This window comes from Lepidochelys kempii, chromosome 2 (genome assembly GCF_965140285.1).
Source record: "Lepidochelys kempii isolate rLepKem1 chromosome 2, rLepKem1.hap1, whole genome shotgun sequence".
NCBI lineage: Eukaryota > Metazoa > Chordata > Testudines > Cheloniidae > Lepidochelys > Lepidochelys kempii.
In genome coordinates, this window is record NC_136381.1 from 162,332,961 (window position 1) to 162,359,311 (window position 26,351).

Here is a 26,351-nt window from a genome sequence, read left to right on the forward strand (position 1 = left end):
GTGGTACATTTACCAAAGGAACAAATAGGAGCGGTAATCAAGTAGTATTGTATGAGCAGTAATTTAAAGCTGACCTTTTTCTGTAATGCCAAATGGATCATGACAAAATAGTCAATTTGATTTTACTGCCCTTCAAATTTAGCATGCTTGAGGTTATACATTTTTTTATTTTGTTTCCATTCTAAATTTGAGTCTTTATGGAGCTATCAAGATTGTGGCTTAAAGATAGGCGTTTGATATTTGACCTTTTTGATAAAGTCCTCCTATAAGAGGGTTTTTAATGGAAACTGGATGTTCCTTTGGTTGCTTAGTGCTTTCAGCAGTTGAAGTGTAGTCCAGTACTAAGAACAAAGAGGGCTTCCTGTTCTTCTCCTTGCGTTTGTAGTCCCTTATTCACTTTGCAGCAGTACTGCAAAAGCCTTTTGATCTTATTGGATGTGGTTTTCTGAGGCAGGATCTAGTTTTACAGAGATCCACAGTTTGTTCTTCATCCGCTGCTGAGCATGGCTATATATTCCAAGGACTAGATCATTAAGCAGACACAGAAGTGCTCCAGTTAGAGAGACTGCCCCAAACATGCTAGTAGGAGCTATAGCTACAACAGTTTCTACTGAGCTATGCCATTGTCCTTTCTGGTTGATCCTTTTAGGATTCAGCAAGGTGTTCTCTCACTAAGGGCAGCTCTCATGTCAACCCATTTCTTGAAACCTTATTTGATTTAGCCAGCCTCTTTGTTGTGGTTGAGAAACCAAGACCCCAGCCTTCATTCAGAAACACTAAGGCTGTGGGGTCCTTCATACTTCCTTTGATAGCTCAAGGTCTTGGTCTAGAACCAGACTATGAAGTCTGAGGTCCCACAGGAATATACATAGATTCCAAAAGAGACTAAGATCTGTTGAATTAGCACTGGTTCTCTCTGTTCAGTCAGTCCTGTGACTGTCATGGGTTTTCTACCAGATCACTCCTGCAATGCCCTAGACCAGAGGAAAAACAAAGGAAAAAGCTTACAGAGCTCCAGTCAGCATCATTTTCAGAGGAATCTGTCAGTGTGTTCACCCAATTCATAAGTGGAGGAGGGTGCATTTTCATGATGAGCCTAGGATTAGTTTGATTGTGGTCATCTTTCCCTATAGAACGAAACTGACAAATAGATGGGTCTTACTATACCTTAACTTACTACGTTCCTCCAGCCCAAGACCATCTTAAGGTGAAGTGTGAGAAATTTAAAATGATCTTCCTAATTCTAGAATATCTGGAGATCAGATGGAAAATGCTGAAAACGAAAGTTCACTTTTATTATTTTACATACCTCTGTTGCCTCATTTCTCTTCTAAACTGAACTGTTGTCTCAATCTTCTCAGGATCTCCATAGGGAAGTTTTTTCCCATGTTTCTAGTCATTTTTGTTGAGTCTGAACCCCTTTTAGTTTTGCTACATCTAGTCTCCCGTAGACTTTTTTCAGTTGCCAGATGTGACCATGAGGAGCAAGCCATTCTGTGAAATGAACCAATCTTTTCTTCAAATTAAGCTTGTTTTGAGGATCTCATTGAAACTTGGTCTAAGACTTGTATTGGTTTTTGAGCTATACTGTGAACTTACATCTTAAGGTGTTATAAAATTTGGAAACACATTACAATTTTTTTATTATAACGATGCTGTATTTTAAGGTATATGCACTCGGTTGAGATTCTGCCACCCCTTTTTAGAACTTCATTATTTCTAAGATTATAATTTTGGTGCCCAGATACTATGGTGATAGGTACCCTTTGGAAATATGTATTTTATACACATACACAAGGAACTGAGGCAGAGGGACTGTGTAACTTTGGGAAAGTCACTTAAGAAGTCTGCAGTAGAGTAGAAAATTGAATTTGGGTTCTCCAAGTCCCAGACTAGCACCCTAACCATTGAGACATCCTACCTGTCTGGATTCTCAGATTTACTGAGGAAAGAAAATATTAATTTTTGTCTGCAGATGGGACTGACTTTAAAATTGCATAACTTCATTTCTTCTGCCTTGTGTTCTTCCCACCCAAGCAATTTTAACTTCTGGAAGAGTTTAGAAGTACTAGCGGTAGAAATCTAATGCTAATATCCCCTTTGAAATTGTACAATTCCATTTTCAAGTGATGTGCAGAATTTAATCTCCATGTGTATGTATAATCTCGATATAAATGTCTACCGTAAATATAAAAAAAGGATCAAAAAGGCACCTTAGAGACTAACAAATTTATTTGAGCATAGGCTTTCGTGAGCTACAGCTCACTTCATCCTTTTCTTTTTGCGAATACAGACTAACGTGGCTGCTACTCTGAAACCTGTATTTTGGGTTAGTAACTCATTAAAAGATAGGAAACAAAGGGTAGGAATAAATCTCAATGGAGAGAGGAAAATAGCAGCATTTCCCAAGGCTCTGTACTGGGGCCAGTTCTGTTCAACGTATTCATAAATGATCTGAAAAAAGGGGTAAAAAGGTGGCAAAGCCTGCAGATACAAAATTCCGTGACATAATTTAGACCAAAGCAGATTGCGAAGTTACAAAGGGTTCTCACAAGACTGGGGAAAAAATGGCAAAGTATTGGGCATTGGAAAACACAATCCCAGCTATACATACAAAATGGTGGGGTCTAAATTAGCTGTTCTAACTCAAGAAAGAGCTCCTGGAGTCATTGTGGATAATTCTCTGAAAACATCTGCTCCAGTGTACAGTGGCAATCTCTCTCTCCCCTCCCCGTCCCCAAAAAAAGAAAAGAAAAAAGAAAAAAAGCTAAGAATACTAGGAACTATTAGGAAAGAGTTTGATAATAGGACAGAAAATATCATCATCCCACTGTATAAATCCATGATACAGCCACATCTTGAATACTGTGTGCAGTTCTGGTTGCTCTATCTCAAAAAAAAAAAAAAATTATATATATATATTGAAGAAGTACAGAGAAGAGTAAGAAGAATGATTAGGCGTATGAAACAATGTCCATATGGAAAGATGAAAGACTGGGACTATTCAGTTTAGAAAAGAGACTACTAAGGGGGCGATATGTTAGAGGTCTATAAAATCATGGATGGTGTGGAGAAAGAGTGAATAAGTGTTGTTTACCTCTTCGCATAACACAAGCACCAGGGGTAATCCAGTGAAATTAATAGGCAGCAGATTTAAAACAAAAGAGTATTTTTTCACACAATGCACAGTCAAATTGTGGAACTCCTTGCCAGAGGATATTGAGAAGGCCAAGTCTATAACAGGGTTCATAAAAGATAGTGTCCCTAGTGTCAAGTGGAGTGCCCCAGGGGTCAGTCCTGGGGCCGGTTTTGTTCAATATCTTCATAAATGATCTGGAGGATGGTGTGGATTGCACTCTCAGCAAATTTGCGGATGATACTAAACTGGGAGGAGTGATTGATACGCTGGAGGGCAGGGATAGGATACAGAGGGACCTAGACAAATTGGAGGATTGGGCCAAAAGAAATCTGATGAGGTTCAATAAGGATAAGTGCAGGGTCCTGCACTTAGGACGGAAGAACTTAATGTACAGCTACAGACTAGGGACCGAATGGCTAGGCAGCAGTTCTGCGGAAAAGGACCTAGGGGTGACAGTGGACGAGAAGCTGGATATGAGTCAGCAGTGTGCCCTTGTTGCCAAGAAGGCCAATGGCATTTTGGGATGTATAAGTAGGGGCATAGTGAGCAGATCGAGGGACGTAATCGTTCCCCTCTATTCGACATTGGTGAGGCCTCATCTGAAGTACTGTGTCCAGTTTTGGGCCCCACACTACAAGAAGGATGTGGATAAATTGGAGAGAGTCCAGTGAACGGCAACAAACATGATTAGGGGTCTGGAACACATGAGTTATGAGGAGAGGCTGAGGGAACTGGGATTGTTTACTCTGCAGAAGAGAAGAATGAGAGGGGATTTGATAGCTGCTTTCAACTACCTGAGAGGTGGTTCCAGAGAGGATGGTTCTAGACTATTCTCAGTGGTAGAAGAGGACAGGACAAGGAGTAATGGTCTCAAGTTGCAGTGGGGGAGGTTTAGGTTGGATATTAGGAAAAACTTTTTCACTAGGAGGGTGGTGAAACACTGGAATGCGTTACCTAGGGAGGTGGTAGAATCTCCTTCCTTAGAAGTTTTTAAGGTCAGGCTTGACAAAGCCCTGGCTGGGATGATTTAATTGGGGATTGGTCCTGCTTTGAGCAGGGGGTTGGACTAGATGACCTCCTGAGGTCCCTTCCAACCCTGATATTCTATGATTCTGTGATTCCCTAGCCTGTTTGCCAGAAGCTGGGAATAGGTGACACGAGATGGATCACTTGATGATTACCTGTTCTGTTCATTCCCTCTGGGGCATCCTATCGGAAGACAGGATACTGGGCTAGATGGACCTTTGGTCTGACCCATATGGCCGTTCTTATGGAGAATAGGTCCACCAATGGCTATTAGCCAAGATGGTCAGGGCACAACCTCATGTTCTGGGTGTCCCAAAACCTCTGGCTGCCAGAAGCTGGAAATGGACAACAGGATGGATCACTTGATAATTGTCCTGTTCTGTTCATTCCCTCTGAAGCTTCTGGTACCCGCCACTGTTGGAAGATATGATACTGGGCTAGATGAACCATTGGTCTGACCCAATGTGGCCATTTTTATGTTCTTATCAGATGTGAAATTTATGATGCAGTTCACGGATGGGGTAGGAAAAGCAGTTGAAGTTTGGGAGTGCTAGCAAGATGCTAATTGTCCCCCTGAGTAGTGACTACAAACATAAAGCTCTGAAGATCACATTAACTGAGTGATTTAATTTAAATGTAAAATTTGAGTCTGCCTTGACAGATACTTCGATAGATCTGGAGTTGTAAAGTTTTTCTGGAACAGGTCTAATCTGGTCAGTCTTTGGAAAACAGCACTGCATTGATTAATGCCTGATTCACATATGAAATATCTTTGTAATCATATGGGCTAGAAATATAATTAATTTAAAAAATGCAGGCTTAAAAAACCTCCAAGACTGCTTTGGATGTTGCAAAAGTCATAGTAGCTGAGTGTGTGAGACAGTGTGACATGAGCATTACTCATAACCCTAAAAACGTAATACCTTTTCCTGGAAGAGAACTGAATTGCTCCACCTTTCCATGATATAGAATTTGGCCAATAATGTGGAAGAAAGACAGTGATCCATAATAAGTTCTCTAAAGAAAATGGAGGTTTATTGTTTGAGCTGTCTTTAATTCTATGGTTTTCTGTTTCTAACTGTGGTTGTAATTGCTAATTCTTCACCCTTAAAAGATGCTTCAGGAAGAGATTGCATATATAGCAACAATGCATATGGTGAAGAGACTTCTTTCAGAGCAGGAAGCAGAGGAAGTTGCCTAGAAAGGAAATTGCATGTGGTTGAACAGTTTCCTAGTAAAATCTTAACATTTATTAATTTGATGGAGCAGTTAGACAAAGTTTTGTGTATAGTTTTGTTACCCAGCATAAAACCTGTAGCATATTGCTGGCAGTAATTGACAGAAGCCAGTTTACATTATTTGTGTTCTTGTTTTTGAAACTAATTTGTTAATTAGGGAAGCTCAAAGCTTGTTTTTGTTTTTTAATATTTTTGACAATTGTATAAAAGTCTGCAGTATGGCAATTTACAGTGGTGTCTGTGGAATTTATTCTTAATTTGAATTAAGTGGAGCATCATAAAATTTAAAGGGTTCATTTCTAAAACTTTAATATGTTGAAAAGTGGGTAAATATTTGTCCAGTAATCAAATTGGTCAAACTGGATTCAATATTGGGTTCATTCCGAGCTTATAAGTTAGAAGGACTCTTATTTTAAATGGCAGTTTATTAGTTGAGATTTTTTGCCTTGGACGTCTACCAGATTACTCCTGTTGCTGGATCCTTCACTGCACTTGATGATTTTTTATTGTAATCAATATTTACTTTGGTACACTTAGCAGCAAAGTATGTGGGTTTTTTTAAAACTCAGTATAGCTGAGTTGTTAATTAACATAGGTGCTTTGAGGCTATTTTAGTAATAGTGTAGCACCTCGGAGACCATTATTCCAAGCACTGTACAAACAGAACAAAAAGATGGTCGCTGCACCTAAAAGCTTATGATCAAAGTTATAAGATGAGAGAACAGACAGGCCAACAGGGAAGTCCAGGCAACAGAGAGAATATTGGTAGGTAGCGATCTCAACTCACCATCGTAGGCAGCGATCTCAGCTCACCAATGACCTAGTCATGTTGACATTTTTTGTGAAGACACTTCTTTCTCGGGTAGAAGGGAGTCTGAAGTATAAGACAGTTCTGAAAATCTTTTTCCATTTTTTTAATATCTTGGCATACTTGCCCCTTTCTAGCTATTAACCATAAGCATTTTCTTGCTTTAATTTCTATTTTATATTGTGAGTTTTTCAATACACATTCTTCACTCTCTAGGCATGAAAAGCTTGTCAGAGTTGGAACACATTTTTGAATTGCAGCATCCTATTACAAAACAAACAGCTAAGTCTAAATCAATTTGATATTTTTAAAAAATATTAATAATTGAATGCAGTATATCAAATGTGTTGTACTATTTCAGTTCTAGGTTGATACTATGTAATATGCTGATGTAGACTTCTGATTTTTTTGGGGGGGTGGAATCATGGAGAAAACTTGTTTAAGTGAGTGATGGAGACTATTGTAGTGTACAGGCTTGCTCTATAAAGTGCTGAGACTTCCAACTTTCATTGAAGGCAACATATGAAATTTGCTATTGTATTATTGGAGAGATTCTTGATTGCCTCTGGATTAAGGGGGTTTAGAAACCATGAACTGTGAGGAAAGGTTGAAAACTCAGCATGTTTAGTGTAGAGAAGAGAAGGCTAATGGGAGAGATAAGTCCTCATATATGTAAAAGGTTATCATAAAGAGGTCACTGATCAATCTTTCTCCACATCCACTGAGAGTAGGAGAAGTAATAATGGGTTTAATTTAAATTAAGGGAGACTTAGGTTAGTTATTAGGCAGAACTTTTCAACTATAAGCGTATGTAAGCTATGGAAAAGCTTGTCTAAGGAGGTTGTGGAATCCACATCATTCGAGAGTTTTAGGAACAGGTTAGACAAACATCTGTCAGGGATGATCTAGGCATATGCAATCCTGCTTCAGTATGGGCTGGACTAGAGGTCCCTTCCAGTCCTGCATTTCTGTGATTCTAAATATCAAATATAAAATGAAAATCCTGCCTTTTACATCTGTGTGGTATGTGATGTTTAGTTACTATATGTAGAATAGTAAGCTATAATCACTGTTTAAACTTTGGAAATAAAATCCAAAATTGCTATAGGAATTTCGCCCAAACTGTCTCCTAAAAATTGAAGTGTCTGTTTCAGAAACAGCAAAGTGGAACAAAAAGTTTTTCTGAACCACGTTGCAAATTAGTTAAACCTGTTTCTACTACAGCAGTCCTAGAAATAAATACTGGCATTTTCAAAACTTTACCAGTAAAGACTGGAGCAAAGGTTGTCTTCATTTTCTTGTTTATCACCAAGCTAATTCTAGTATTTAATCTAGTATTCTCTGTGTACTGTTAATTGCCCTCTTGCCAAGTGTGTTTCAGTACAAGGAAGGTTAGAAAAGACTGTTTGTTGTGATCAGACCTTTCATTATGCTGGCTAACCTAAATTTCCAAAGAGTAAACAATTATATTAAGTCCAAATTCAAAGAGTGGCTTTTAATTTGAATATAGTTGCATATTCTCTTCTGCATTGAGTAGACAACTTGGCATTTTGGAGGCATGAATGTTAACACATCACCAAACTTAGTTGCCTTAGTTGCATCTACTCTCTTCACCTGTAGAGTGCCTCTAGCATTTCTTAACTTTTGCATGTGGACCAGAGTGATAACACATTTGACATGCAAATTAGTTATCCTAAAATGTAAGTAAAATTGGCTCTTTGGGTATTACTTCTCATTTTGGATTTTTTTGTAATGTCTATTCTTTGTTTTCTTTTCAGATACAGAACATGGTCTCGGAAACTGGATTAAAGCAATCTTGTTGACATTTTTATTTATACTTCTTTATTTTTGTATTTGACTTAAAGTGCCATGAGAAAATTTGCATATTGCAAGGTGGTCCTTGCCACCTCACTGGTTTGGGTCCTTTTGGATATGTTTCTATTGCTGTACTTCAGTGAATGCAACAAATGTGATGAGAAAAAAGAGCGAGGTCTACCTGCTGGAGATGGTGAGTAGATGTTCATAAATTACAATTTACAAGCATCAGTGAAAACTTGCCCATTGATAATTCCCAACAGTATGTGTATGGCTTCATCTTGTACATATTACAAATGTTTTCAGAGTCTTGGGGAAAAAAAAAAAACACACCCAACCCACCCCTCAAAAAAAATAGCATGAAGGTTGTGTAGGCTCTCTAATACCTGAGGCATTCTGAAGGCAGATTTCATTTAAGATGACTTTAGAAATCAATTGCATGGATAATATAGGAAGGTAACAGTTAAGAAAATAATCCAAATCCTTCCCTACCGTAATGTAAATCTGCAGTAACTCCATTGACATCAATAGCATTACATCAGTGAAACTAAGAGCTGTATTTGGCCGATTAACATAGTAATTTTGAAGGACAGTGACCTCATTACAAAATAAATGTTGGAACAAAAGGGTATTTATTAAAATTAGTACAGTAAGCCCTCCATGGTTGCGTTGTTGAATAAGTGTGTATTTTGAAACAGGAACTATTTTATTCTGTAGCAAAGTTCTTCAAGAAATCTCTGCTACTCCTGTTCTCTTTTGCTTCCCAGCATAGTTTCCATATGCCACCCAATGAAGCTCTCAGTGCTTTTAGAAAGAATATTTTCAACTGCATAAAACTGTTGCTACTATAGTATAAAGTATGGAGCTTGTCTGGGTTCAATATAGGTAAGACTATTTATCTTTGTAGATGTACAAAACCAAGTAAAGCTGTATAATACAGATGGAGCTGGCAATGGCCATCGTTAAGATGGCCTTCCACTTTCCATTATAACTCTGACTTCAGGATGGGTTGATTTTAAATCACCTGGTGGAAAGCCTCTCTTTAAATTGGTTTTAATCCATCTTTCTGTTATCTAAAGAAGGGTGCATTCTCATTGGTTGATATTACCATTAAAACATGTTGATTTACAACTAAATAGAGCCTCTACTCTGGATTAGGTACAGCTGTTTGCTACCTAGGATGGTATAACTGTAGATAAAAATATAGATATAGGCTGTCAAGCTATTAAAAATATTAATCACACTGTTAAACAACAATAAAATACCATGCATTTAAATATTTTTTTCTGCATTTTCAAATATTGATTTCAATTACAACTCAGAACAGTGTGCAGTGCTTACTTTATATTTTTGATTACAAATATTTGTGCTATAAAAAAATTTAATTCACCTCATATTAGTACTGTAATACAGTCTCTATCATGAAAGTTGCACTTACAAATGTAGAATTATGTACAAACAAAACCTGCATTCAAAAATAACTTCAGAGCCTACAAGTCCACTCAGTCCTACTTCTTGTTCAGTCAGTCACCTAGACAAGTTTGTTTACATTTACAGGAGATAATGCTGCCCGCTTCTTGTTTACAGTGTCACCTGAAAGTGAGAACAGGTGCTTACATGGCAATGTTGTAACGGGTGTCGCAAGATATTTACATGCCAGATGTGTTAAAGATTCATATGTCCCTTCATGCTTCAACCACCATTCCAAGGGACATGTGTCAATGCTAATGAGTGGTTTTGCTCATAATGATCCAAAGCAGTGAGGACAGATGCATGTTCACTTTTGTCATCTGAATCAGATGCCACCAGCAGAAGGTTGATTTTCTTTTTCGGTGGTTCAGGTTCTGTAGTTTCCACATCAGAGTGTTGCTTTTTTAAGGCTTCTGAAGGCATGCTCCACACCCTGTCCCTTTCAGATTTTGGAAGGCACTTCAGATTCTTAAATCTTGGGTCGAGTGCTGTAGCTATCTCTAGAAATCTCACAGTGGTACCTTCTTTGCATTTTGTCAAATCTGCAGTGAAAGCGTTCTTAACACGAACACCACGCTGGGTCATCATCCGAGACTGCTATACCACAAAATATATGGCAGTGTAGCAAGGTTTCAGTTGGTCTGCCAAGCCGCTGGAGGGTTGTGGGGAGCTACTGCCTCACCGAAAGGCCTTGGTCACACCTCCCCGTTGATGGGGAATTAGCAGAGGGAGGTGTGCCATCGTAATTGGCACGACACAGGAGTACCAGCCAGAGTCATTGGTGCCCCCCTTGAGCAGGGGAGCATCGCCAAGAGTCGGAGCTCTTTATTGGGGGGATGGGATGGCAGGGGTAGTGGAACGCAGGCCCGCCCGACTCCACTGCGTTCCAGCCCAGGGCCCTGATGGTGGGAGGAGAGGGTCTCGCCACTGGGTCAGCGGGGATCTGTCCACAACATGCTGACCAAATACTAACTCACTGCACTATCCATTTCTGCCCCTGGGCTACTTCCTACCTGTTTTCTCGAGTGGGTCCCTCTGGTTCCTCCAACTTGTCGGGATATTCAGCCATAGGTAGCTCCAGCTCGCTTTCAGCATTATGCTCACTCTGGCTCGGGTCGCTGCCTGGCTCCTCCAGTTCCTCGGGGTACTTTGTGGTCAGCAGTCCTTGTAGCCCAAGTCCTTCCTCAAGGTCAGGTTTTCCCTGGTCCAGGGCATACCCTGGTTCGGCAGCAGGGTCTACAGGGAACAGCCAGCAGTCTGTGTCTGTCTCCCTCCCTGGTTCTGCCCTGACTAGATTAAGGGCCCTGCCTTTTGTACTTCCTGTTCCACCCCTCCCCTTCCAGGGGGTGGAGTAAACTTGGCCTGGCCCCGCCTACTCGGGCTGAGAGAGTGGCTCTTTACCCTCTGGTTCAGAGGGAGGCCACCCTGGCTCCCTCAAGGCAGAATGTGGGTAAAACATAGAGCAAGAGACATACAATTCTCCAGCAAGGAGTTCAGTTACAAATTTAATTAACGCATTCTTTTTTTAACAAGCATGTCCTCTGGAATGGTGGCAGAAGCATGAAGGGGCATATGAATGTTTAGCATATTTGGCACATAAATACCTTGCAGTGAGGGCTATGGAAGTGCTTTGTGAACACCTGTTCTCACTTTCAGGTGATAATGCTGCTGAATTCTTACTTACAATATCTCCTGTGAATGAAAACAAACTTGCTTGTCTTAGTGATTGGTTGAACAAGAAGTAGGACTGAGTGGATTTGTAGGCTCTAAAATTTTGTTGTTTTGCTTTTTGAGTGCAGTTATGTAACAAAAAAATCTACATTTATAAGTTGCACTTTCACGATAAAGAGATTGCATTACGGTATTGTATGAGGTGAACTGAAAAATACTATTTCTTTTCTCATTTTTACAGTGCAAATATTTGTAATAAGAATATAAAGTGAGCTCTGTACACTTTGTATTCTGTGTTGTAATTGAAATCAATATATTTGAAAATGTAGGAAAAAATCCAAAAATATTTATTCCCATTGGTATTCTGTTTAACAGTGCGATTAATGGCAATTAATTTTTTTGAGTTAATCGTGTGAGTTAACTGCGATTAATCGACAGCCCTACTCTCTCTCTATATATAATTTCTTTATTTAAGCAGTTATAAAGCTTTCAGATTCTTCTGAATTGTGCATTTTTAGTGTGTTTAGAAAAAGGTGAATGATGGATTGATTATTTACTAGATAATTAACTTTTTCGTCATGATTTGTGTCAAGCTGCATTAGGATGGTAACTAGAATTTAATTAAACACAACAGCTTATAACATTTATTTTAATTAAAGCAGCTGTGAATGCTTTAGATACATAAACTTCTTTATCAAAGGATGTTTCACACTTACAACTAAATGATTTATTAAACAGAGAAATTAAACATAGTCAGTAAATTTAAACTGATTATCACAGGCCAGTCCGGGAAATTTTTCAAATACATCTAAGTGAAAGTAACTGCAGCTCAAGTTCTTACTTGCCTTAGTCTCTTGAAAATGACAGCCTCCTAAATTAGTTAGGCTGGCCTATTGTACCATATTTATAGGGCTTAACCTCATAAATTTGATTTCCCCCTAATTATTTATATAGAAAAAACAATGTTTGTCTTAACTCAGTTTTTTATAGAGGATCATGGATTCAGCATATTTTTTCTTTAAACGTTTTAAGATGATATAGTAAGTTTAGACCTTAACATATTTTGTTTTTAAATTCAGATTTCATTTTTAACAGGTTTATATTTTAAAAGGAAATTGTTATTGTAATTTAAATAACAAAATCAAAAATCTGATTTAAATAAAAAAAATTTTTCTTATCCACCCTGACTAACCACTCAGGCTGAAATTTTTGAAATGTGTCAAATGGTTCAGCCATTACCAAGAATGACATTCGGGGAAATTTTTTTTGTAAATGGTAGAAACGTCTTACACTCATTTAATGGAGACATACTAGTCCCTTCATGCTTTAGAGAAGGAACTTGAAAATATTGCGGGGTGTATGTCAGAGAGGTGCCTATAGAGGTCCCTGTGAAAATCCACCTCTATTTGAGAGTTACCAGTATATGCCCTTGAAAATTGACATTGATACATACACAGTGGTTTGGACACCAAGATTCCATCATGTCTTAGTATACTACTTCTAAGTGCAGCAGGAGCTGAGCAGGAGACTTCTTACAGTTGCTTTTTCTGGCTGTTTGGAGCTTCTGTTGTGCCAGCCACCAGAAATGAGTAGGGAGACTTTACGCTGTCTGCTTCTCTGCTGATGTCCAGCATCATGGAGTAGTAGTAGGAGGAGAAGGAGAAAACAGCCTGCATTTAAATGCAAGGAGTGAGGAGCTGGGAAAGCAGTACGCTAGGAAGGGACAGGAGCAGAGGGAGAAGGAGGATTGGTTATATGGGGCAGGAATAGAATGGGATAGACATGGGGAGATGTGGGCAGAAGGCCGCCTGATTTAAAGCATCTTGAAAACCTGGAATAGAATTCAGGATTATTAAGTGACCACATTTCCCTGTTGTCTAGCAAGTAGCTGTGAAATCGACCAGCGAAGTATCTCATCCCCTTCCAGTGACTGCTGTCAACTACTCCATAAGCTTAGTGGTAGAAGTCTATACTATGGATTTAAACTTGCCAACCCTAAAGGTGACCAGTATTGGGGGGGATGGGTTGGATTGAATATGGTTATATTACATGTGATAGAATTTCAATTTCCTTCACTTTTTTTTAAAAACCTAGGTAATTACACAGAAAAAGATTCCATTAAAAGTTAGGTTGCAAAGTCAAGCACCCAAGACTTAAGAAATATCAAAATTAAGGTGGTCCATGCAACTGTAAATCAGCAACCTGGAATGTATGCATTACCATGCAGTCTTTACATGATCACCTATTTTATTTTTTTCTCCATGAGGCTTCTGCCTTATTCAGTGCATAGGATAGACAGTGCCCAAACAGGATTGTGTAGTGGAGGAAGCTGATTGTAGGACCCCAATCTCATTTGTTACAGAACTTGGAAGAGAAGGGTTGATCTCATGGTTTAAGCAGTTGAATGCTGCCCCAGAGAACTGGGTTTCTGTAAACTACCAATGTGCAACTCGACAGGTTCCTTAAACCAAATTTTTAGGAAGTGGCCACTAACTGTGTGGCTCATTTTTGGGTGCCCAATTTGAGACATATAGGATTTGATATACAGAAGTGCTGAGCAGTCACAACCACAATTGAAGTCAATGGCAGCTGTGCTTAGAATGTATAAACTGGAAGTACTTGGAAAAATCAGGTCCTAAGCATCTCAAGTGGGGCATTCGAAATTAGTACAGTAAAAACTTTGGTATCCAGCATGTTGAGGGAATGGAGGCTGTCAGTAAGTTAAAAATTCCGGTTAACTAAGAGGGAGGGAAGGAGCGCAGGGTTGGGGTATGGGAGGGGATTCGAGGTGGCAGATCCTGGTGGCGCTCTCCTCGGGTGGCTTCCTGCAAGAGGCGACATGTCCCTGCTGCTCCTAGGCTGAGATGCAGTCAGGTGGCTCTGCATGTTGTATCCGCCTGCAGGCGCTGCGCCCGTAGCTCCCATGGCTGCGGTCCCTGGCCAATGGGAGCTACAGAGCCAGCGTAAGCCCACTGTGGCTGTTCCTCCGCCTAGGACCGTTGACTTATTGCAGCCAATGGGAGCTGCGGGGGCAGTGCCTGTGGGCAGAGGCAGTGTGCAGAACGTCCTGGCCACACCTCCACCTAGGATCAGCAGGGACATGTCATCGCTTGCAGGGAGCCGCCTGAAGTGAGCACCATGTGGATCTGGCACCCCAAAACACTTCCCATGCCCTAACCCCCTGCCCTGAGTCCTGTCCCGCACTCAAACTCCCTCCCAGAGCCCTCACCCCACAATCCTCCTCTCCTGTGCCCCCCCCCCCCCCCCAAATGCGAGTTTATAGAGCTTTCTGGTTGGTTAAGTGCCGGATAACGCAGATTTTACTGTAGATACTTTGACCACTTCGGTCTTAATCTCTATGCCTTAATTTTCAGTTGTAAAATAGCGATGATATTTTACCTCATAAGTGTGTAGTGAAGATAAAATAAATAGTGTTGAGGCTCTTCTGATTTTAAGGCCAGAATCTGTGTTTGGAGCTTTTAATGCGACTAATTTCTTTTAAGTTTAATTACTGTGCCTATTTAAAAAAAAAAATGTGCAGAGGACAAATTACATTTGAAATTCCTTGAAATGTTCTGTTCCCTGATTGGCAGTGAAACTTTTTTGGGAGGAGAGGGGAACATGTATTAAACCTTCATCTCTGCAGTGGGAGGAGGCTTTCTCTTTGCTTTACTGCTGCTCCTATTGATGTTACTGGAGAATTTGGGTTGAACTGTCCATACTGTTCACTGAATGAGGCAAGTGGTCGTGTGATACATAACAGAAATAGACTGATTATAATTAGAGCTTATTGAAAATCTTCCAGTGGATCAGTTCTCTGTTGAAAAATGGTGATGTGGTGGAATCACAGTGTTCTGCAGGAACATGTCAATTCCATTGAACCAGGGACATTAGCCAACTGGCAATTTTTAACAGTATATCTCAGCTAAACTTGAACCAATTTCATGTGACAAAGAAAAGTTATTCCTTTGGTCACAGAGTATTCACCCTACCGAATTTCAAAGGCCTGTTGCAAACAGTGGAAATGTTTGAGCTTCTAGGAAGAAACTCTGAAAATCTTTTATAATGGAAATGCTAGCAAACTGAATTTAGGTGTTGCTAATAGTTTTCACCCCTGCTGTCACTTGGGAAAACTCGGTGAAATAGGTGCAAGATATCTCATTTGTTTCTCTTTATACATTCATATAATTTGAGTTCTAAGTTTTTCAGTGAGTACAGGATGCATTTTGTTTTTGCTCTTGACAAGCTATTTTTTCCCTCTTTGGTCTCATGTAAGATTATAGTATTCTCTCTTAGCCAAAAATTAAGGAACATTTCATAATTTCATATTTGGGAAGTAGGAAGAGAAAAAGGAGTGGTGCCTTGATCTTACTGGAATTAGTTAATACTCTGTTAGAGTACATTGAATTATTTTGTTCATTTATAGTATTTTCTATTAAAATTAATCTGATAATTGAATAGCTAGATGATTCATAGACCAATATATATGCCAATGGTCAAGTTAAAAACAAGTGTCTGGAAATTTCATTATTTGTGTAATTTTTAAAAAATTTGAATTTTGAAAAATATCACCAAATGAGTATTTATAAAGAAACACTGGCCACTTTGATAGGTTGGTTTTGTTTTTTAGTATCAGTTATTTGTAATGCTTTCTCAGAAGCATCAAAATGAAATAATGTTCTGTTTCTGGTTTTGTCTTTTACTTGGCAAACAGTTGGTATCAGAAATACTATGCCTCGCTTAGGAGTAATATTAAATTTGTTTGTTGATACAGATTGGCTAGAGCTAACACATTGTTTCCATTTTGTAATAGATTAATTCTGGTGGAATTAAATTCTCCCAAAATTGAGAGAGGATTGTTCTGAAGAATGAATTCAAATTGCATTTTTTATCAGAATGCCAAATTGTAAAGTATATTACACATCAGAATTTGAGTCCAAATGGATTTGTCTTCACTTAAATAAATAAAAGTTTTTTATATAAAAATAAATTTCTTTGCTAACCTAATAATCTCTATGGAAGTGGATGTTACTAGATGTGAAATAAAACCCCCGCTGATCTCCTCCCCCCCCCCCCCCCCTTCGGAAAGTCTGTGAAATCTGTAGAGATTTATTCCATAACTGAGTTAAATTTGTGATGCAGTAAGTTTGTACAATACAAAATGTGATGACAAAAGGATGGGTGCTTTTGGCTGCTGAGAATGAGATGTAACTGCTCTTGTTAAATATATTAATACTCAGAAGTTTATATTTTTCCAGTATTTAAAAATGTCAAATTTTAAATCACCTGACTTTGGCTCTTGCTTCATATGGAACACTGCATCATTAAACAAATTAGATATGCTTTTGTAAAACATAAACAAGAAGTGGTAATTTGTTCTTTTTTGTTAGTTCCAGAACCTGTACAGAAGCCACACGAAGGTCCTGGAGAAATGGGGAAACCTGTTGTTATTCCTAAAGAGGATCAAGAAAAAATGAAAGAGATGTTTAAAATAAATCAGTTTAATTTAATGGCAAGTGAAATGATTGCACTCAACAGATCATTACCTGATGTCAGGTTAGAAGGGTAAGTACCTTCTATTCTATTGAAAGCATGCTTTACTTAAATGAACACACATGAGAAATTCTCCATAGTAACCATTGTTCTTTTATATATTGGTAATCAGCGAAGATATAAAGGCTGTAAGACACAAGAGATTGTTAGAATTGCTGGGTTTTGGGGGGGGTTCATTTGTAAAATTCAACTTAAAAGCAAAGCCAACAAATTCCATTTACTACTATTGTAACCATGAAGTTAGTTACGATTATTAGGCTTTTTCAAGAAAAGAAATTGGTCTTTTTGGGGGTAACGTAAGGTGGATAAAAATTTACTAAAAATCTGATTTTTATTTAAACACATTTTTACTCTTTAAAATAAACCTATATAAAATTAAATTTAAAATATAACTGCTTGCCTTATCATTTAAATCTAAACTTACTAGAATCTATTAAAATAATTAAGCAGTGCATCAAAGTTTTAAAGAAAGTGAAGCCCCTAAACTGATGAAAATCATTAGCTAAACACCTAGGATCAGCATTTGAAGTGCAAAACAAGCTTTTGGTAGCCAGATCCTCTTCCTTTTGCAGGTGCAAAGAGAATGTTTTCTTCTTTTCAGTTTATTCAGCTAGTTCTGTTCAATGGCCAGTTCATTCAAAGTTGAGAAACTGATTGGGACTTAAAAAAGCAAGAGAGCTTATTTTCTTCAAAAGTATCTATAAAAACTAAGTGTGAGAGAAGATAGGATCAACTAGTACTTAGAGTGCTTGCTCATGTCCATTCCATATTAGGTGTGTGTGCTCGCCATATGCGCTGGTTCTGGAAGTTTTTCCCTCAGCAGTGTCCATAGGGGTCCGGCTCTGGAGCCCCCTTGAGTGGCGCCCACATGGTATAAGGGGCGCCGCCAGCTCCCCCCACCCTCAGTTTGTTCTTGCCACCAGTGATGGTGCTGGAACATCTGCTGCTTCGGCTACCAGTTTCATTTTCTGTTCTTGTAAACTTTGAAAACCTGTAATATAGTTGTGTATAGTTAGTAGTTTCTTAGTTACCCTTAGTAGTAGTTCTCAACTTTCATTAGTCATGAATGGGACTCAGCCGGGGGACGAGGCATGCCCTGGTCCCCCGGCTTTACGCCCTGCAATCGCTGCAAACCGCCTATGCCAATCAGTGATCCTCATACCAGCTGCCTAAGGTGCTTAGGCAAAGGGCACATAAGTGCCATATCTGCAAGTCCTTCAAACCTAGAACGAAGGAGGAGCGCAGTATCCCTCTGAAAGTGGAGTCAGTATTCACTCCGGCACCGGAGCAGTGGTCTGACTCTGCACTGAGCACAGTCACCTCCGTGCGCAGTGCTCTGCCAGGGCCATCCACGCCTTGAGAGAAGCTGAAAAAGACTGTAAGGGGAAGATCTTCCTCCCTCCCATAAGGGAAAAGAGAGGGCTGGAGGTGAGCCGTGACCTGTGCCAGGCAGCTCAACACCCCCTTCGGGAAGTTGGGCCCCAGCTCAAATCAAGTGGTGCAGCCCATCCCATGCTTCACCTGCAACCCCAGATAACGGTGCACGCCGTAGCCAGCTTCAGGTGCTGTCGACGCCTGAAGCTCTTCAAGTGGCTTAAAAAATCCTGATGCTCCCAGTGCTGCCCACACCGGCTCCTGCAATACCCCGGTCTCGGGGAAAACCCAAGTTGGGACCTATCTGTGTATCCCCGCCTCAGCGGTACCATTCCCCATGGAGAGGGACGTCCCATCAGTGTTTGCCCACCCAAAGCTATCCTGCTTCAGGACTGAAGAGGCAGGCTCAGCAGAGCCCTCTTCGGTCCCCACACTGGGGACACCGATCAAGGGATTCAAGTTGTACCTTGCCGGTAGATTGGCACAGTCCTTTTGAGGCATGTGCCACCTGGCAAGAACTCTGGGACTGGCCCCGATCGTCTCCAAGGCCCTGGGACCGATCTGATGCCAGAGACCGCCAATTGCCAGGCCATCATCACTGTCTTCAAGGAGAGGTCGCCCTACTCAGGACGATCCTCCCGGCAGCCGGCCCGTAGTAGCTTCCGGTCCCGTTGGACATCCTGGGACCGGTTAAGTAGCAAGAGGTATGGATAGCTCGGTATCCAACGCAGGTCCGCTGAACACTGTTGGTCCCAGAGAGCACGACCAAGACAGTCTCGCTCGAGCAGGTTGGCTTTGGGATGCAGCGACCGGCACCAGTTGGACAGGAGCGACCGCTCAGCCCGATCCTGGTCATCTGGTACTGACCACTCCGCTGGTTTCTCCAGCTGGGGACAAGCCCCGGTACTGGTGGTGCCGACTACATTATCAGCACTGAAATCTGTCCCATGACACCCTTGATGGGTTCTCCCAAGCTTCCTAGGCTGCCCGATCGGTGTCTGGAGTCTCAGAGAGGCCAGCAGCCTTGATATCCCATTCCCCTCCGATGCTCGATGCTCCGGGGGGGGGGGGGGGGGGTAAGAGCCCAGAGGTCCAGGAGGACCCAGGGGAGCAAGATGCTGGACCCTACCCATGGATGTGGAGGCTCCCACGACACTGGCATTGTCCTTGTCGTCGCCAGACAAGGCTATCGTGGGGCCCCCGAACCCGATTCCTCAAGATGAGGCCAAAGCGCACCATGAACTTTTGAAGAGGGTTGCTTCTAACCTGGGGCTTCAGGCAGAGGAATTGGAAGAGCCCTTTTCCTCCCTGCCTGGACCGCTATAACTCTGGACCGCTGCGTCCTCAGCACAGTGGAGCAGGGTTATACCTTCCAGTTACTTTCCACCCCTCCCCCCCTTCCCACCTGCCTTCCCTGTCCCTCTTCAGGGACCCCTCTCACAAGAGTCTCCTGGTGCAGGAGGTAAAGGGGTTGCTACAGCTGGGAGTGGTGGAAGAAGTTCTTCTCGAGTACAAGAACAAGGGGTTCTATTCCTGGTACTTTTTAATCCCAAAGGCCCAGGGTGGTCTACGGCCCATCTTGGACCTGGGAGACCTCAACAAGTACCTAAAGAAGCTAAAGTTCCACATGGGTTCTATGGCTTCCATTATCCCTTCCCTGGATCTGGGAGTCTGGTATGCCGCCCTGGACTTGAAGGACACATACTTCCACATAGCGATCTTTCAAGGACGCAGACACTTCCTCCAGTTTACGGTGGAGCTCCACCACTGCCAGTTTGCGGTCCTCCCATTCGGCCTGGTGACAGCACCAAGGGTGTTTACCAAGTGCATGTCGGTGGTAGCAGCTTACCAGGCACCAGGGTATCCAGATCTACCCATACCTCGACAACTAGTTCGTCATGGGTAGCTCCTGGTTTCAAGTCAAAGGGATATCATGGTACTTCAAGCCATGTGCTGCTCTCTGGGCCTACTGGTAAACGACACAAAGTCAACATTCATGCCAGTGCAGAGGATAGAGCTCATCGGAACAGTCCTCGACTTGACCTGCGCCAGAGTGCTCCTGCCAGTGGAGAGGTCAAACACGTTGATAAACCTCATCGCGGAAGTCTCCGCATTCCCTCTGAAGACAGCCAGGGTCTGTCTGCACCTGTTGGGCCACAAGGCCGTGTGCGCTTATGTGGTCCACCATGCCAGGCTCCAGATGCAGCCCCTGCAACAATGGCTGGGAACGGTCTATTCCCAGTCCCAACACTTCGTGGAAAAGATAGTTACCATTCCCCAGGCGATAATTACCTTGTTGCAATGGTGGACCGATTGCAGGACAGTCCTGGAGGGGGTTCTGTTCAACAACTCTCCTCACTCCACCGAGTTGATGTTGGGTGCCTCGGACCTCAGCTGCGCATCTTGGTGTCCTCCAGACTCCGGGGATGTGTTTCCTGGAGGAGGCGCAGTTGCACATAAACGTCCGAGTTCCGAGCATTCTGGATGGGGTGTGGAGTCTTCCTGCCTCACCTGTCTGGCAAGTTGTTATGAGTCCTGACGGACAACACAGCCTCAATGTTCTACATCAACAGGCAAGGAGGAGCGTGCTCGTTGGCCCTCTGTCAGGAGGCATTCCGTCTCTGGGACTTCTGCTTCAGCCACAAAATCCACCTGGAAGCTTGTCACCTTCCTGGCGTCAGGAATATGCTGGTGGACCAACTCAGCAGGCGTTTCTTCTCTCACCACAAGTGGTTGCTCCATCCGGAGGCAGCCTGCAGATCCCTCCCTAAAGGTGGGGAACTCCCTGAATGCACCTGTTTGCTACCAGACAGAACAGGAAATGCCACCGGTTTTGTTCTTGGCAAGGTCTGAGCAAGGGCTCTCTCTGATGCCTCCCTCTTCTCGGTGTCAGGGATCTTGATGTACGCATTCCCTCAGATTTCGCTCATCAGTAGTGCCCTGGCAAAGATCAAGAGAGACAAGGCACAGGTTATCATGATTGCCCCGGCGTGGCCTCGCCAGCACTGGTTCGGCACGCTCATGAACCGGAGAGCAGCCCCTCCCTGGACCCTGCCCAACTGACTAGACTTGCTGTCACAGGACCATGGTCAGCTCTTACACTCCAGCCTTGAGTCCCTTCACCTCTCGGCATGGATGCTGTGTGGCTGAACCCGGAGGACTGGACCTGTTCAGAAAGAGTCCAACAGGTCTTCCTGGAAAATAGGAAGCCCTCAACTAGACTGACTTACCTGGCCAAGTGGACGAGGTTTTCCTGCTGGGCGTGTGAACAGGGCAACTCTCCCTCACGTTCCTCCATACAGGCTGTCCTGGACTACCTGCTCCACTTGAGGAACCAGGGCCTGGCACACACTTCCATTAGAGTGCATCTGATGGCCATCTCTGCTTTTCACCTGCTTATCCAAGGAGAGATGGTGTTTTCCCATGTTCCTGAGAGGCCTTAAGCGACTTTTGCTACAGGTACAGGCTCCCATCCCACAGTGAGATCCTGCTCTTTTTCCCACCTGTCATGGAAGGTCGCATTCCTCGTGATGGTGACATCGTTGAGAGAGATCTCTGAAATTAAAGCCTTGACCTCAGAGCCTCCGTACACGGTCTTCTACAAAGATAAGGTTCAGTTGTGGCCCCACCCGGCCTTCCTGCCGAAGGTGGTCTCCACCTTCCATATGAACATCTTCCTCCCGGTGTTCTGTCCCAAACTGCACAAGACCAGTGAAGAGAAGTCCTGGACATCCCAAGGGCCTTGGCTTTTTACTTGGCACGTACCAAACTTTTCCATAAATCAATCTAACTCTTCATCGCTACACCAAATAGATTGAAAGGTCACCTGGTGTCCTCGCAGAGGATTTCCAATTGGATTACTTCAAGCATGAGGACCTGTTACGACCTGGCAGGGGTTCTGCTGCCACTGATTGGCAGAGCCCATTCAATGAGAGCGCAGGTGTCTTCGGCAGCCTTCCTGGCACACATCACTGTCCAGAACATCTGTAAAGCTGCAATGTGGTCCTCTGTCCACAAAATTTCAGCTCCTTGTGCCATCACTCAGCAGGCCAGGAACAACGCTGGGTTCAGCAGAGCTGTGTTGCAATCTACACGTCCGTGAACTCTTATTCCCTCCAGGGGTACTGCTTTGGAGTTCCCTAACATGGAATGGACATGAGCAAGTACTCAAAGAAGAGAAGAAAGTTACCTTTTCCGTAACTGGTATTCTTTGAGATGTGTTACTAATTCCCATTCCATGACCCGTCGTCCTCCACTCTGAGTTTCTGGAAAGAAGGAACTGACGGTGCAGGGGAACAGGTGGCGCCCCTTTTACTGCGCCATGCAGACACCAGTTCAGGGGGCGCCAAAGAGCCAGTCCCCTATGGATACTGCTGAGGGAAAAACGTCCGGCACCAGTGCATATGGTGAGCTCGCACACCTGATATGGAATGGACATGAGCAACACAGCTCAAAGAATACCAATTACGGAAAAGGTAACAGTCTTTTCTAAAATCTTGAAGCATATGATGACCAGAAACAATCATTTCAGTTTGCTAACTACATATAATACTTCCTTTGTTTAATAAATCAGTTTTTAAATACAAAATGTTTTGATCAATTTTTTATGTATCCAGCACATTTAATGTAATTTTATTATACTAATTTAGAATGCTGTTTTTGTGCATTTTTAATTGAATTTGTTTCCATCCAAAAGCCGCTTGACCCAAACCATGAGAAAAAATTAATTTAATAAATAGAAAATGGTCAGTGATGCACTTTTTAACTTAATGTAAAAATTATTTTAATAAATGGATGTTATGTTGGGATAACGACATGATTTGGGCAATTAATTGATCTTTAAATATTCATGGTAAATAGGCCCAGCGGCCTGTGATGGGATGTTAGATGGGGTGGGATCTGAGTTACTACAGAGAATTCTTTCCTGGGTATCTGACTGGTGAATCTTACCCATATGCTCAGGGTTCAGCTGATCACCATATTTGGGGTTGGAAAGGAATTTTCCTCCAGGGCAGATTCAAAGAGGCCCTGCGGATTTTTCGCCTTCCTCTGTAGCATGAGGCACGGGTCACTTCTTGGAGGATTCTTTGCTCCTTGAAGTCTTTAAACCATGATTTGAGGACTTCAATAGCTCAGACATAAGTGAGAGGTTTATCGCAGGAGTGGGTGGGTGAGATCCTGTGGCCTGCGTTGTGCAGGAGGTCAGACTAGATGATCATAATGGTCCCTTCTGACCTTAATATCTATGAATCTTAAGCTACATAATTTCTTTAATAATTGTGTATAGATCTAGTGTATCTATCAAAAAGTAGTACCAAATTTATTGTAAATGCTATATTTGGTTGCAAAGCAACATTTTAATGGTTATAACAGCCAGTGAGAATCACCCTTTCTTTAGGGGGAAAAAACAAAGTACAAACCTAGGACATGATTAAAATTGATTTTAAATAATTCTACCCTGGAAAATAAAGATTATTTTGATCAGGTCTGGTAAATCTCAAGAGACAATTACTTGTTTGAAGAAGTCAGAGGTTTCATATTTATAATGAACTAAACTACATTTGTCATTTTATGTAGGGAAAAACATTTAAGAAGAAATAATATGCTTAATGTAATTGATACACATTTTTGTTTAGGTTCCCTATAGTTCTCTAGTGTCCATCTGGTTTTACTACATTTGAAGTTGCTTGCATAATATTGACCCTTTCATATTCATTTTTTAGTTAACAGTGACTGAAATAAAATTGTAGCTTCTTAAAGATCATAAGATGGCTCTCTTGGAGTTTCCCGGACCACTTGATGGGAGGGACTTTCAGGTGTGCAGAGCTCATGAAGTAACTTTATTCCCAGTCAGTTGCCTGCATTCTTTTCAATTCTTTTCTCTGGAAGCTCCTCTGGGGCTGCTGCTGATTCAGAGTCCAGCTGCTAGACCGATCTATTCCTCCTCCTATCCTGCTACCCTAAAGGATGTAATCAGGGGTTATGAGGGATGACCATTTTTCTGTGTAAAATTGTAGTTCTATATTTTAAAGTAATACTACATCAAAAGTAACTTGAGGAGTCTGTGGGTGTGTAGTACTGGAGAAGGTGGTGTGTTTTCTATCAGGGTAATGTGATCAACTTTAAGCCTTTGTATCTAGATCTGTTTTTTGAATGATATGGGTTCATAATTAACGTTGAATAAATTTTGAGGTGGGTTATGAATTTACATTTAGATTAATTCCTTCATGATAAACACTGCAGTTATTTGTTTACTTATTACTATTTGACTGTATTTTTAGTATGATAGAGGGACCTTTATTTCTTGAAAGTGGCACAGATTTTTCAATTTTATGTATATGTGTATATAAGTTTGCATATATTTAATTGTATCCTCCTTTCTTCTCTCTGCAATGTGTCACTTATATCCTTATGGCTATCTCTTGTAAATGGATCTGTCCAAGCATATGGTTCCAGCTATTTGGATTCATTTGTAGGCTCTAGCCCTGATAGCATACGCTATTTGAATAGGGAGAGCGTCTTTGTGGTACAGTGTATAAGACTTTTGGTTAATTCTGTGATGTTCCAGATTGGTTTTAGTTGTAAGGGGCTCAAAAGTTGTGGGGTTATTTTGGGGTTTTTTGTTTGTTTAAAGATTATTGTTGAGGGCGAGTGATCTACGATTGCTTTTCTTTGATCTAAGTTTGATACGTTGGTTTCTAGAACTTTCTTGCTGGAGAGAAAAATGGAAGAGAAAAATTCAGAAACAGTTGCCTCATTTGGAAGTTAAGAATTGATTGAAGTTCTGTTCCAACTCAAGTGATGTTATGCTTTGAGATTCACAAGAAAAGTAAAATAGAACCACTTTTTAATGCTTACTGACCTCACTATTGCTTTGAAAAATTGTCTTTAATTATACCAGTTTGAGGGTGCAATTACTTTTAATTTCTCATCTTTGCACTTAACTGTAAATGAATTGTGTGCAGGTGTAAGACTATTTACTTAGCCATTTGATAGTCATATTTTGTAGGTAAAGATAATCTAAATTAACCAATAATAGGCAAGGTAGTTTCTTAATTATGCAAAATAGGACAATAAGGGCAATCAAATACCAGACTTAAAAGCATATTTTGACCTACAAAATTTAAAAGGAATTTTTCTTCCTTGTGTGGCATTGCATAATTAGCATGGCATATCTGTGGGCTTTTTTGCTTAAGATTCTGTATTTTGCTGTAGGATTCTGGACTTGATGGTCTGATACAGTGTAGTGTATTATTTAACCTTATTAATCCTTTAAGTTTTTCTGGATATTCATAGGCACTTCCTTGAACTACTCATTTTGCATTCATATTGTGATGCTACAGTAGTGCAATAAGGTGATTAAGGATCCCATAATGACATGTTTGACAGTGTCTAGCAAAATTATGCAAACGGATGGTACTGTTTTGTGGATGTAATAAGCTGTCACATAGGCCTTTTTACTGTGCTATTAACATATAAAACAAAAGGAAACTCAAATTTAAATTTAAATGTTAGCATTGTAAAACATACTATGAAAAGACAGTGAATTTTGAGTTAAACATGTAAAGTTATGTATCTTGTGCAGTAACTAGACTCGTTTTGCTTTAACTGATGTGTAGTAGTCTTTGTACCTGGCTGTTTTTTGTACAATAATGATGGTGGTTGTATTTTAAAAGGATAAGTGAGTTTGGAAAGGATTTAAAGCATTCACACATTTTTTCCCAGTGTTATATATTTCTACATACCATTTCAGATGTGATATTTGTAGCATAAGATACCTAACAAAGATAAAATTTAAAAATAATAGCTGGACATTTGGTTGTGAAATAGTTACTCCTGGGAGAATTTTGTGCCAAAAAATTAAATATTCTGCACACAGTATTTTAAAATTGTGCAAAATTTGCCAATTTTATTGTCAAAATAACACTATATAATCATGCCTGTTTCATTTATTTTGGTAATTTATTTCAAAATACCTGCCAGCAAGTATGTCTGTAACAGTACAGTCACACGCAGAAATTCCCCCAGGAGTAGAGAGTTAAAGAAACCTCTAAGACAACCCAGTTCCTGCTTCTCTGACCCTTCCCCCCCAGAGCTCAGTCGGGGGGGCCAGACACTCATACCCCATCCCCTCCTTGGTCCAGCCGCAGCACCCCCCCTCTCCCCCCCGGCCCAGATACTCACACAGTGTCCCCCCAGAGGCCAGCCATGGGGCTCCCCCCGGCCCAGACATTTACAACTCCTACCCTCCTAGAGT

At 41.3% G+C, this 26,351-nt stretch overlaps 1 protein-coding gene across 11 annotated transcripts in view; it reads left to right on the forward strand.

Moving 5' to 3' along the window:
• The window catches only part of GALNT1 (polypeptide N-acetylgalactosaminyltransferase 1), a 193,756-nt gene that overhangs the window by 67,047 nt on the left and 100,358 nt on the right, over positions 1 to 26,351 (forward strand). For 10 of the 11 annotated variants that reach the window (XM_073332672.2, XM_073332671.2, XM_073332681.2 and 7 more), the window contains 2 exons: positions 7,990 to 8,219; positions 16,558 to 16,732. In XM_073332672.2, coding sequence (XP_073188773.1) covers positions 8,081 to 8,219; positions 16,558 to 16,732 — 314 coding nt within the window. In that variant the 5' untranslated portion in view covers positions 7,990 to 8,080. Of the gene's footprint in view, positions 1 to 6,427; positions 6,493 to 7,989; positions 8,220 to 16,557; positions 16,733 to 26,351 lie in introns of all 11 variants that reach the window. The other variant, XM_073332679.2, reaches the window with a different exon arrangement.